The 13,131-nt window shown below is 47.0% G+C and overlaps 1 protein-coding gene across 2 annotated transcripts in view; it reads right to left on the bottom strand.

Moving 5' to 3' along the window:
• Window positions 1–1,344: 1,344 nt before the first annotated feature.
• The window catches only part of LOC135207287 (probable dolichyl pyrophosphate Glc1Man9GlcNAc2 alpha-1,3-glucosyltransferase), a 222,911-nt gene continuing 211,124 nt past the window's right edge, over window positions 1,345–13,131 (bottom strand). For both annotated transcript variants that reach the window (XM_064238956.1, XM_064238957.1), the window contains one exon: window positions 1,345–1,799. In XM_064238956.1, the coding sequence (XP_064095026.1) occupies window positions 1,485–1,799 (315 nt within the window). In that variant the 3' untranslated portion in view covers window positions 1,345–1,484. The remainder of the gene's footprint in view (window positions 1,800–13,131) is intronic.

Here is a 13,131-nt window from a genome sequence, read left to right as displayed (position 1 = left end):
CATTGGTTGGAAGAATGAATGGGAGTGGTTAGATGGCGGTCGGAAGCATGTCTGTTGTGGCGCTCTGTAGGTAGTCAATGGAAGTCTGTTACGAGAGTTGTAAACAGTGAGGCGTCTGGTCAAGTCAGTGTTGGTTTTGGCAGCAGTTTTCCTTTGGTGTGTCGTTGTTTGGGTGTTATTTGATAGATTTTGGGGTTGTAAAGTTGTTGTGCGTGTGTCTGTCTGGTTGTGGTGAGGTTAAGAAGGTTGGTGGTGCATTTTCGGTGTCTGTTAGTGGTGGTTGGGGCAGGGTGGTTTTGGCGGGTTGTTGTACTGCTGTAAGTCGTGTGGTTGTCGTGTTTTTTCAGGCGGTTGGTGTTCATCTGCATTTAGTCGTTGGGTTATTGAGTTTTTGTGGGGTTGTGGGTCCTGGGTGGTTGATTTGTGTTTGGTTGTCGGCGGTGGTTGTGTGTTGGCTACCCTATAGCCTATATCCAGTGGACGACAGCACAGCCTAGTCCTAGGTATCAGAAGCCAGCGGTGAGTACCTGTTTGTGTTTTTTGTTCGGTATGTAGTATTGGGCAATTGTCCTGCTGTGTTTTTTAGTGTTAAGTGGAAAGTGTGATTGAGGGTGGGTTTGATAGCCAGACAGGTTAAGTTTATGTGGGGAGGTTACTTGTTTTTGTGATCCCGCCACAAAGTAAGCAACCGTGTCATTCCCCAAGGTGATGGTGTGGGTTGTGCAGTCTTTGACTAGCTTTCACCCAATGTATGCACCCGTTGCCAGATTTCACATATTACATATTCCTTGCTTTACAATCTCTGGTTGTTTAACTGGTTCCAGCTAGGTGCTTGAAAATTACCCTCTTGTTAAGACTGAAGGTTTGTTTCATGTATGAACAAACCTAAAGTATTGTATCTGAATTAGCCTTGCTAAAGATAATAAAACTAAAATTTCTTTAAGGACTAACCTCACATTAGAACTGCTCCTTTGTTTTGCAAAAGAATAAATGACTATTGTACTTCATATAAATTGAATTAAAACTAAACCTGTGAAATAAATACTTGCCTGTATTTACTGTTTGCATCTGCAAGCCTTTAACCTTTCCTTGGGTTATGACTAAACATATTTTTCTGAAAACAGATTGAAGATGGCAAGTTATCTTTGAAAAATTCCAAAAAAATGCTGTACAGCATTACCTATAATGTTTTACATAACATTTTTGTACTAACATCAATATACGTATACATGAAGAACATGTCCCTATTTCTATTACAAGAATTCATATTGTTCATACGCGAACAAACCTTCAAAATTTGTCATTTTTTGCCTATGAACCAACTGGCAAAATAAACACTTGAAATTCCATATAAAATTTTCATTTATATTTAGGAAAACTACAGTAAATAAATTTCTTTGTAATATTATTGACACATACACTAATATGTGAAATATATGCTGCAAAGCTGGGGAATGATTTTATGAAAATCAAGACAGATGACTTTAGTGAATTTTCTTTTTACCCTTTTTAGGAGCAGATAAGACAAAACAATAATAGCTGGCCCATGCATAGAAAATACCAAGAGCACAATACACAGATATCAGCATCAGAGGCAAAAATGGAAGCCTTTCAGCAAGGCCCAATATCCTATGTCCAAATTCATAATAAATGAACAATGGTATGAGACCAGCTATATAAAATGTTTCTGGTCCACTGCACAAGTGAATCTGGGGTAGGAGATGATTTGATTTTCCCAGGTCCCAATGGCTCTGGAGTGTGTGTGTAGTTATAAGGGCATGAAGGAGCAATACCAAAACCTGAAATAAAAAGAATTTTTCTCACAATGCTGATGAGGAAACTTGACTAAGTTTAGGTAAATATGCCCCTTGAACTAAGGGTAGAATTGCATCACTGGTTTATCTAACCAACCTACTTCACTAATAAGGCTTTACAAATAAGATCTATGATAACTAGAATCTGCCAAAGTGAGATGGCACATGACAAGCATGCAACTTTAGATAATAAAAGCACTAACATATTTTTATATCATACCATGAAGATTTTACAGCGAATGAATGGCAGTACACCATACAACCATAAACAACCACTAAGATGGTTGAATGATCTACTGGTGCTATGGCTACCTAAGTTACTGATGTTGAAAATGTGCACAAAATAATTACAATAACCATATATACATCTAATTACATGTACTCTAGAGTCCATATACTTTAACTAATTTCCTACTTTACTTAAGATTTTAGGTGTAACTGCATCTTCCAATAACATCAGATCTTAACTGTCTGTATTAAACCCTTTAAAAATTACTAGGCCTAAATGGACAAAAATTAAGATCCCACAATTAAATATAAGTAAAAGGGGATGACCGTAACAGAAATCCATGGAAACATCACCAACTCACTTGAAGAGGCTTCCTATTCCTTTTACACAATTTTCCAAAATCGACAGTTTACCTTTTAGTATGTATTCTGAAAAGGAAATTATTGTGTCGGCTTTGTGTGTCTGTCCGCACTTTTTTCTGTCCACCCTCAGATCTTAAAAAATACAGACAAAATACCACTGGAAACTGGTATGTTGACCATCCACCCTCCACCCTCCAATCAATGAATCTACCAAATTGCAGCATTCTAGACTCAGTAGTTTTTATTCAATTTAAGGTTAACCTTTAATGGACGGATACCCTCATATGAGTAACAATAACAGAAGTGACCTTGTTGGGGACGATCAAAATGCTCCTGTGCACAATCGCATGCCTTCTTGGTGCAATGTATCAAGAGTTTTTAATGCCAATTCTGAGGTGGATGAATATATTGGACAGCAGTACATAATCTATTATGGATAAGACTGTTGCCTTATATATTGTTAAAAAAGTCTCTCTTTGCTCTCCAATTAATGTGTGATAACTTTTTCAATATGGCAAGGGCTTTGATGCCCTTGGCTTTAATGTATTTGATGTGCTCATTTCCAATTTAAATGTTGGTCAAATATCACTCCTAGATATTTGATTTTTGTACAAAATTGTATTTCAGTGCTATAAAGGTGAAGTTTGATTGTTTGGTTCTTCAGCCATCTTTTGTCTTTGTAGAAGATGATTGCTTTTGTTTTATCAGTTGAAAATTTAAATCTAATTGAATTATCCAACTACATATATTTGAAAAGGCAGTATTGAGAACTCTCTAAGCATGTCTCAATTGCTACTTGTATAGTAAATAGCAAAGTCATCAACATATAAATTGTTTTTTACACCACCTGGTAAATTTATAGTAATGTCATTTAAATGCTAAAGTAAATAATGTACAGCTCAAGACACTACCTTGAGAGATTCCTTCTTCCAGTTTATAGGTTACTGAGTAAGAATTTTCAACTCTTACTTGAAAAGTTCTGTTTGTTAAAAAGTTCTTAATAAATATTGGTAAGTGGCCTCTTAATCCCTTGGAGTGGAGTTTTTGCCTGATGTTATGTTTCCATGTTGTGTCGTATGCTTTTTCTATGTAAAAAAAAATAGAGAGCTGCCAGCTATTGAACCTGAGTGTGTTGGTGTTGAAATGGATTCTTTGGTTATTACATACGTTAATCGTGCATTAACCATTTTTTCCAAGATTTTGCATAGGCAGCTTGTTAGGGATATCGGTCTATAACTGGATGGATTACTTGCATCCTTTCCTGGTTTATTTATTGGAATTATTATGGCATGTTTTCATTTATCAGGAAACACACGTTTTAGCCAGATACTATTATAAAATTTTAATAAATATGATTTAGCAATAGGAGCTAATTTTTCTACCATTTCAAATTATATTTTATCATATCCTGGTGTGGAGGGATGACATGAGTTGATGGCATTATCTAGTTCATCCATGTTGAAAATTTAATTATATTCTAAGTCTTCAAGAGTTTCAAAATTGAGTATTATATTTTCTTTTTGTTTTCTGATATTTTGAATAGTTATATCTAGGCTAGAGTAAGCACTGATGTTTTCAAAATGTTTTCCAATTATATTTGATATTTCATAAGTCTCATGGTATATTTTTCCATTTAGATGTAATGCACTTCTTGGAGGTCTTTTATATTTTCCATTGATTTTCCTTATCTTTTGCCAGATATCCCTTGTGGATGTGTTTGAAGTGTGTTGGTGTTGAAATGGATTCTTTGGTTATTACATACGTTAATCGTGCATTAACCATTTTTTCCAAGATTTTGCATAGGCAGCTTGTTAGGGATATCGGTCTATAACTGGATGGATTACTTGCATCCTTTCCTGGTTTATTTATTGGAATTATTATGGCATGTTTTCATTTATCAGGAAAGACACGTTTTAGCCAGATACTATTATAAAATTTTAATAAATATGATTTAGCAATAGGAGCTAATTTTTCTACCATTTCAAATTATATTTTATCATATCCTGGTGTGGAGGGATGACATGAGTTGATGGCATTATCTAGTTCATCCATGTTGAAAATTTAATTATATTCTAAGTCTTCAAGAGTTTCAAAATTGAGTATTATATTTTCTTTTTGTTTTCTGATATTTTGAATATTTATATCTAGGCTAGAGTAAGCACTGATGTTTTCAAAATGTTTTCCAATTATATTTGATATTTCATAAGTCTCATGGTATATTTTTCCATTTAGATGTAATGCACTTCTTGGAGGTCTTTTATATTTTCCATTGATTTTCCTTATCTTTTGCCAGATATCCCTTGTGGATGTGTTTGAAGATGTTTGAGACATATTCTTTCCATGATGCATTTTTTCAGCTATTACTGTTTTTCTAAATTTGGCTGTATATTTGTTATATAGTGGTTTAATGTGGTTAATTGTTATATTTGTTATAACTATTTTGTTTAATATGTTTATATTATAGGGCATTGTGTTGAGTGATTTAAGGCGAGTTTTGAGTCTGTTAAGATTGCGACCCAATAAATGTTTTTATTTTACTTAAGGTTGTTAAGGTTGGATTCCATCATGGGACAAGGGATTTTGTGGAATGTGATTTGGTTTTTGGAATGCTTTTATCTGCAGCATTTATTATTAACTTTGAGAACGATTCACAGGTAGTATTGTGATCTTCATTGTGTGGGAATGGTGGTATGTTTCGAGTGTATAGGAAATATTTATCCCAATTAGCTTTTTGGATATTATATCTTGTAGGTGGCAATATTTTGGTATTACTTAAGTAGTTCAGAATGATTGGGAAATGGTCATTGTTCCGACACGGCATACAAACCTTCGGTCCTTTTACAATAGGAAGGTTACTAGCAGCAGCTGGATAGGTTGTAAGCTTTCGAACAAGGGGTTCGGTAGTTAACTGCTTGTCCGACAGGGGCGCGCGCGCGACTGGGAGGTAAACAATCACTTTTGCTTTCGGCCTCACAGCGAGTGGACGTGTGTTCTGCGCTCTCTGCCCGCTCCATCGTCGTTTGCTTTCCTTATTTGTATGGTTGTGTTTCTCTTTGTGTTTGCAAGATTTATTGTAATACAATCATTTCCCTTTTGTTTTCATTTATTGAAGTGAAATTAATTGATCTGATCGATCATGGATTCTCCGCGCCCTACTATCATCCGGCGACTGTGCCCGGGAACTGAGGGGCGTAAGTGCGGTAAGTTCCGCTCATTCCCTGAGATCGATCCCCATGTGTTATGCGCTCGGTGTCGGGGGCGTGAGTGTACCCGCGCCGAGCCTTGTGATGTATGTGTTTCGTGGTCGGAGGCGCAGTGGGGCTTGTACGAGGGTAGGAAGAAGCGAAGGCCGGCAAAGGAGTCGTCGGAGAGCTCTCCCGCGACCTTTGGTTACGGACACTTCATCTTCTTTCCTGCCCCCGGCTCAGCTCCCACGGTTGGCGCCTTCCCCTGCGGGGGGAGTTTCCAGGTCCTTCTCCTCACCCGATCTTTCGAGTGTGGAGAAGGGCGCTAGGTACCCTGACGTGGAGTTGTATTCTGGGTCCTCTATCCGTTCGTCTACACCGCGCGGACGGGTAGAGGCCCCTTCTAACCACCCGACCTTTGCTTCCCCAGGTGCTGCTGCTCCGAGAGACGACCTTGGACAGGTGTGGGCATCGTTGGGCTTGCAGGGCGTGCCGAGTGTCCAGGGGCTGCTCTACCATCTGGCTGGCTCTGTTGCGGTCACACATGCCACAGTGACCACCATTACCACTACGGTGTCAACCCCAGGCTATGCTGCTGCTCCTCCTCATCTGGTGTATTCCCCGCATGCGGTGTCTGTAACACTAACTTCATCGGTGCAGGGGCCGATCGCCGTGCCACGGGGGAGTGTGATGCCACAGCCACCCGGGTTTGCCGTGCTGCCGAAACCAGACTTCGTGTGTCCGAAGAGCTCGCCCCTGGACCTTCCGCCGATGCCAAGGATGTCGGTGACGCTGGTCCGTCCTCCTGGCTTGTCTGTACCTCCTGCCGTACCTGCCCAGCCGCTGACGAGTGATGATGCTGCCAACCTGCTGCTGTTTCTGTACCTGCCGTTCCTGCCGTGACTGTTCCTGCTGTTCCCGTGATGCCCCTGCACCTTGCTGATTCGTTCCTGGTTCGTGGCGCCGCTGCTGATGTCGTTCCTGTTCGTGGCGCCGCTGCTCTCGATGTCGGTCTGTCTGGACAGTTGCGTCCGGGCCCTGTTGCTTTGGCAACAGCAGCCCCAGCTCCGCCCTGGATGGCTGACTTGACATCGGTCCTGAGGAAGCTGACGAAGAAGAAGAGGAAGAGGAGGAAGGTGTCGTCGTCGTCTTCTTCGTCGTCGTCGTCTGCCGCCTCTCCCCCTTCGTCTTCTAAGGCTTCACAGCCTAAGAAGAAGAAGGTTGCCTCCTCCCCCCCTAAGAAGTCTCCTTCGGGAGCTTCTAAGGGCCCGTCTCGCTCCGGCGAGACGGGGGGTTCTTCCGCTGGTCCTCCTGCTCCTTCGGGAGCGGGGCCCGTCTCTTCTTCCGCAAGGAAGAAGACTATGGGGACCAGAGGGGTGTCGGCTAACACCGGCACTTCCTCACCTGGTGTCAGAGGCTCTGCCACTGCATCAGGTTCCGTCTCGGCCTCTCGTTCGCGAGAGGTACCGAGTGTATGGTCGCCAGGAACCAGACGTCTGAGCTCGCTCAGCATCAGGTTCACAGCACGGAGTGGAAGACTGGTGACAGCCGCTCACGCGACTCTCACCAGACCAGCTCTCGCTCTCACGGCGACCAGCTGGCTACCCGGGCTGACGTGACGGTCCACACGACCGGCCACGGTGACTGAGGCTGTGGAAGAGGTTCCCCCCGGTCACCGTGCCAGCCACAGCGGCACCAGCGACGTGACGTGCCGTGAGGACAAGCACCGGTCTCACCGTGACAGTGGAGCCTGCAGGTCGCCTGACCGTCGCTCTCACAGAGAGCGATCGGGTACGGCAACCAGCACCAGCTCTTCTGACACTCGAGATCGGGGCCGCTGTGCTCAGTCCAGCCGTTCTCCACAGCGAGACGGTTCAACCAGGCCTGCAGCTCGATCGCCACCGTGGGTTGGCGATTGCCTGCAGCCCTCCAAGCCTGCTGGTTCTGCCAGCGAGCGAGGGGGGAGCGTCAGGTCTGCCTCTCCCATACCTTCAACCTCCTCGGGTTACACCAGGAGGAGCGAGGTATTGAGGAGTGATCATGAGGGGTGCGCCTCTCATGATCCCACCACGACGCCCTACGTGCCAGGCACGGTTCTCGGGCCAACCAGGACGTATGCGCAAGTGGCTGGAGGAGACCGAGAGGGGTCTGTTGCTGTTCCCCCCCCTCGAGGGGGGAGGGTCTCGGGAGGTGCTCCTGTTCGAGGGACTGGATGGTCCTACTCCTCAGGATGCAGTGACTCCAGAGATCCAGAGGAACTTTGCCGAGGTTATTGCGCTGATTCGTCAGCACAACGACCTCAGGGAAGGGTCGCCACTCCCACCTTCCGAGCCCACGTCCCGGCTCGAGTCGTTCTGGGGCCCGAAGAGGGAACCCAGGCCGACGGTGGGATTGCCGCAATCAGAGCTCGCCGACTCAGTTCTGAACCAGGTTGAGTCTCTTGTCTCCGGGCAGGAAGGCTCTCTCAGGTCAGGCAGGTCGAGCAAGCTACTTCCGCCTCCTCTACTGCGACAGCGGCGATTCTACGTGCCGTCTGAAGACCCGATGCTGCCCAAACAGGTGAACCCGGAGTTAGCCAGGCTAACACCGGGGGTGTCTCTGCAGCAGCTCCTGTCAGAGAACCTATGGTTCTCACAGCAAGAGGCACTTGGCCTGGAATCCACTGCCATGGCAGCTTTCCAGGCCGTCTCCTGGCTAGACCTGTGGTCCCTCACAGTGTCTAAGGTCGCAGCTAACTCTGGGGGAATCTCTCCCAAAGAAGACTCGGCCTTCAGGAGGCTTTGCCAGTCTGGAGGAAGAGCCATCTCCTTCCTAGCCCACCAGACGGTAAACCTGTGGGCCAACCTGGTACTCCGACGTAGGGACGCTGTCCTTACACGAGTATCTAGGGAGGGCGGCTGGGCGTGAGGTGGCAATAGGGCTTCGTAATGGACCTTTACGGAGTTGCTCATCTCTCTTCCCAGGAGAGATGGTGGACGCTGCTGTGGACAGACGGCGCACTGATGACAGTAACCGTCTGGTACACCAGGCAGTTTCGAAGGCTTCTGGGCAGCCTCGAACTGCGGCCAAGCCAAAGAGCTCGGCTAGCGCTTCCTCGGTAGCTAAGACGGTAGCCTCGTCGAAGCCCCGTGGAAAGACTCGCGAGGAGGGTCAGGGAAGAAGTTGAAGAAAGGGGGGAAACGCTAGGGACGGCATTCCCCCTCACCTGCTGCCGGAAGTGGGGGGGTGCCTGGCCAGCCATTGGGCAACTTGGCAGCTCTACGGCGCCGAGACCTGGATAGTAGATGTCCTTCGGGAGGGATATCTATTACCCTTCGAATCTCGGCCACCCCTCACCTCCAACCCGGTCCAACAGCAATCGTACGTTCCAGGCTCTTCGAAGGACGTAGCATTGAGACAGGAGATCAAGACCATGCTGAGCAAACGAGCTGTAGAGATCGTCACGGATCAGTCACCGGGCTTCTACAGTCGTCTTTTCCTGGTGGAAAAGTCTACTGGGGGCTGGCGCCCGGTGATAGATCTCTCTCCCCTGAACCGGTTCGTTCGCCAGACCCAGTTCACGATGGAGACGGCAAACTCCGTGCTCAACTCCATCAGGGAGAACGATTTCATGCTTTCAGTGGACCTGAAGGATGCGTATTTCCAAATACCCATTCATCAGTCCTCCAGAAAGTACCTCCGCTTCATTCTCGACGGGACAGTGTACCAATTCAGGGCACTTTGCTTCGGTCTCTCAACCGCCCCACAGGTGTTCATGCGAGTGTTCACTCTGGTGTCTTCTTGGGCCCATTCGCACGGGATACGTCTGATGAGGTATCTCGACGATTGGTTAGTCCTGGCGAGCTCCCGCTCGCAGTTGCTGCAGGACAGGGATCGGCTACTCGGTTGTTGCTGTCGCGATCTGGGGATCGTGGTGAACTTCGAGAAGTCCGATCTCGAACCCAAGCAAGGATGAATACTCTGGGTATGCTGATGACAGGTAGCAGGGCGAGTCTTCCCCGCAGACTCGCGGATCAGCAGATTCAGGGAGGCAGCCAACCAGTTCCTGTCTCGGCAGGAACAGGCAGCTCAGCGATGGCAAGTCGTGATCGGACACCTGTCGTCACTCGAGAAGTTAGTCCCTCACGGGCGTCTTCACCTGCGGTCTCTTCAGTGGAGACTAAAGGAGGAGAGTTGGTCACAGGCAACGGATCCCCCAAACTTTCCAGTTGTCACTGGACCACCTGGAGGTGGAGCAGGACCTAGCCTGGTGTCTGGACGACAGGAACCTCTTAAAGGGAGTGCCTCTATGCACTCCCCCCCCGGGAGATGCAGCTGTTCTCAGACGCATCGACCGAGGGGTGGCGCGCACACCTGGAGGAGTTGCTGACTTCAGGAGTGTGGGACGAGCACGACAAGCACCTTCACATCAATGTACTGGAACTCAAGGCAGCGTTTCTCGCACTCCAAGAGTTCCAGGACCGCTTGATGGGACACTCAGTGGTGTTGATGTGCGACAACACCACGGTGGTGGCTTACGTCAACAAACAGGGGGGCCTAGTGTCTCTCCCGTTGTACCAGTTGACTCAGCAGGTGCACGAGTGGGCCGAGGCTCACTCAATAGAGCTGTCGGCACGCTACATTCCAGGGAAGAGGAATGTAGTAGCAGACAAGCTCAGCCGTGGGGATCAGGTGATAGGGACCGAGTAGTCTCTACACCAGGACGTGGCGGAAAAGCTCTTCGACCTGTGGGGGCGACCAGTCGTGGATCTGTTCGCCACCCGGCACAACAGAAAACTTCAGGTTTTCTTTTCAGCCGTGCCGGACCCATGGGCAGCTGCAGAGGACGCTCTTCAACATCTGTGGGACAACCTCTTCGCGTACGCCTTTCCCCCGTTCAGCCTGATTCGCAAGGTGATCAGTCGAGCATTGGTCACCCCGAATCTCAGGATGATCCTGGTGGCTCCCAAATGCCCCCAGGCCATTTGGTATCCAGACCTGCTGGCTCTTCTCGCAGGAGAACCGAGAGAGATTCCCCCTTGGCACAACCTTCTCATCCAGCCACACGTAGAGCGGTACACCAAACAGTCCAGTCCCTTCGACTTTACAGCTGGCTGTTATCCACCATCTCTTGCGAACGAGAGGCTTTTCTCGTAGCGCAGCAACAGAGATGGCTGGAAACGTCCGTCAGTCCTCTGCAGCTGTGCACCAGGGGAAGTGGGCCGTCTTCTGTGGTTGGTGTCGTAGACGGGTATATCTCCTTCAGAGCCACTCTTCAGCAGGTAGCGGATTTCCTCGTTTTTCTTCGCCGAGAGAAGAAGCTCCTCTCAGTCCCCACAGTCAAAGGATATAGAGCCGCCCTGGCACCTAGGTCCTGAAAACTGAGGGACTGGATATCTCGAACTCGTTCGAGATCTCCTTGCTTATGAGGAGCTTCGAAAGGTCTTGCCCACAGGGAACTTTAGGAACCCCTGCGACCCCCTGGGGCGTGGGACGTGACTCTCATCCTTAGGAGTTTGACTCGAAGACCCTTCGAGCCACTCCGAGAGTCGTCCTCAAGACCCTCTTCTTGCTGGCCCTGGCATCGGCAAAGAGAGTAGGGGAACTTCGTGGTCTTTCCTTCGATGTACGACACTCCAGGAGATGGGGATCTGTGACGCTCGATTTCGTCCCGAACTTCGTTGCGAAGACTCAGAAACCGTCGGTCCCTGACGACAGGTTCGAGTCTTTCACGATCCCTTCCCTAATGGACTTCACCGATAATGATGCAGAGAGATGCTGCTTTGTCCTGTGAGGGTGCTACGGCGCTATCTGAAGAGAACTCGACACCTCAGGCCTGAGTGTTGGCGCCTCTTCGTTAGCACCGGGGTAACCAAGAAAGAAGTATCCAAGAACACTCTTTCTGGCTGCGTGAGGTCATCAAGAGGGCGTATGAGGCTGATGGTAGTGACGACATCCGTACGCCCCGTCCGAGAGCCCACGAAGTCAGAAGTATTGGCCCGTCATTGGCGTTTTGTACGAACTTCTCCGTGGCGCAGGTCCTGAAGGCAGGTGTCTGGGCCAACCAGACTACCTTCACCTCCTTCTACCTTTGAGATATTGCCCACAGGTCCTTGGATACTTTTCCTTGGGACCCGTGGTGGCTGCTCAACAAGTTGTGTAGCTAACCCAGACCCTCGCAGGCTGAACAGCATCGAGTCCTGGTGTGACTGTGCGAATGGATGTGAGAATGAGTGAGTGACTGGCTTCTCTTCCCATCTTTTCCTTCTCCTCTACCTGTGGGCAGAGGGTCACGGTCGTCACTACGCTGGATGAGGACGAGATGCAGGTGAGCTATATGACAGAACCCCATCCTATCCCTTTCATTAGGGTTAGGAGCAGAATATCCACCACTTCCTCCTACAAGGGGGGGGAAGTGGATGCCAACAAGAGACAAACCCATAACTTTATTTTTGCTCCTGTACAGGAACAAGTTCTTACATTGCTGGTACGAAGAGACACGCTTGCCTCTCTCTTAGTACTTGGTCCAGAGGTCTGACCATTGATCCTGCGGTGCACACCCCGATCAATCGGACAGAGGCTTGGATCCCTCCCTCGCTCTTACGACCAGGGAGGCATTCCAAGGTTGGGCGAACACCAGTCTGTTCACAAAAGACTCAGATTCCTCCCACCAAGAAGTGAGTCTTCCTATTGTAAAAGGACCGAAGGTTTGTATGCCGTGTCGGAACAAATGACAATTTGTCCAAAATTGCATTTTTCCTAACTATACAAACCTGAGGTCCTTTTACACAGTCCCACCTCATGCCACCCCTCACTCTGCAGTTTTTGCTTGGGCCTAAAGCAAAAGTGATTGTTTCCCTCCCAGTCGCGCGCGCGCGCCTGTCGGACAAGCAGTTAACTACCAAACCCCTTGTTCGAAAGCTTACGACCTATCCAGCTGCCGCTAGTAACCTTCCTATTGTAAAAGGACCTAAGGTTTGTATAGTTAGGAAAAATGCAATTTTGGACAAATTGTCATTTTGTGTATGAATCATCTAGGACATTCCATTCAAATTTTTCAGCTACACCATTTGAACATAATGAAATGTCAATTGAGGAAAAGGTTAGGTGAGTACTTGAAAAATATGTTGGAACTTCACTTTCATTGAGACAACACAGGTTGTGTTTCATTACAGTTTTTTCTATGTTGGTTCCGGATATGTCAGTGGGGTTATTAGTATCCCATAACTGATTGTGTGCATTAAAATCTCCTACTATAAGTGGGGATTTGTGTATACTTTTGCTAATAAGTTAAAAAAAATCACTAAAATTTGCATTGAAATTTGGTTGGTTATATAAATTACAAATAGTGATTCTATTTTAATAGCTGTTATTTGATATGGCATAGATGGTATATTGAAAGGTTCATATGTTATGCTATTATGAACGTACATAGCTGTGCCTAATTTTCCACTGTTAGTTGGTGAATAACAGGCAATTTTAAAGTGTTGGATAATTGTAGGGTTACTTCCTATATGCTGTAGACATATGTACATTGGGTTGTGGTCTCGTATGATTCTTGG

This window comes from Macrobrachium nipponense, chromosome 32 (genome assembly GCF_015104395.2).
Source record: "Macrobrachium nipponense isolate FS-2020 chromosome 32, ASM1510439v2, whole genome shotgun sequence".
In the NCBI taxonomy this organism is placed as follows: domain Eukaryota; kingdom Metazoa; phylum Arthropoda; class Malacostraca; order Decapoda; family Palaemonidae; genus Macrobrachium; species Macrobrachium nipponense.
Note: the sequence above shows the minus strand (reverse complement) of the source record. Positions and strands in the feature narration are given on the sequence as shown.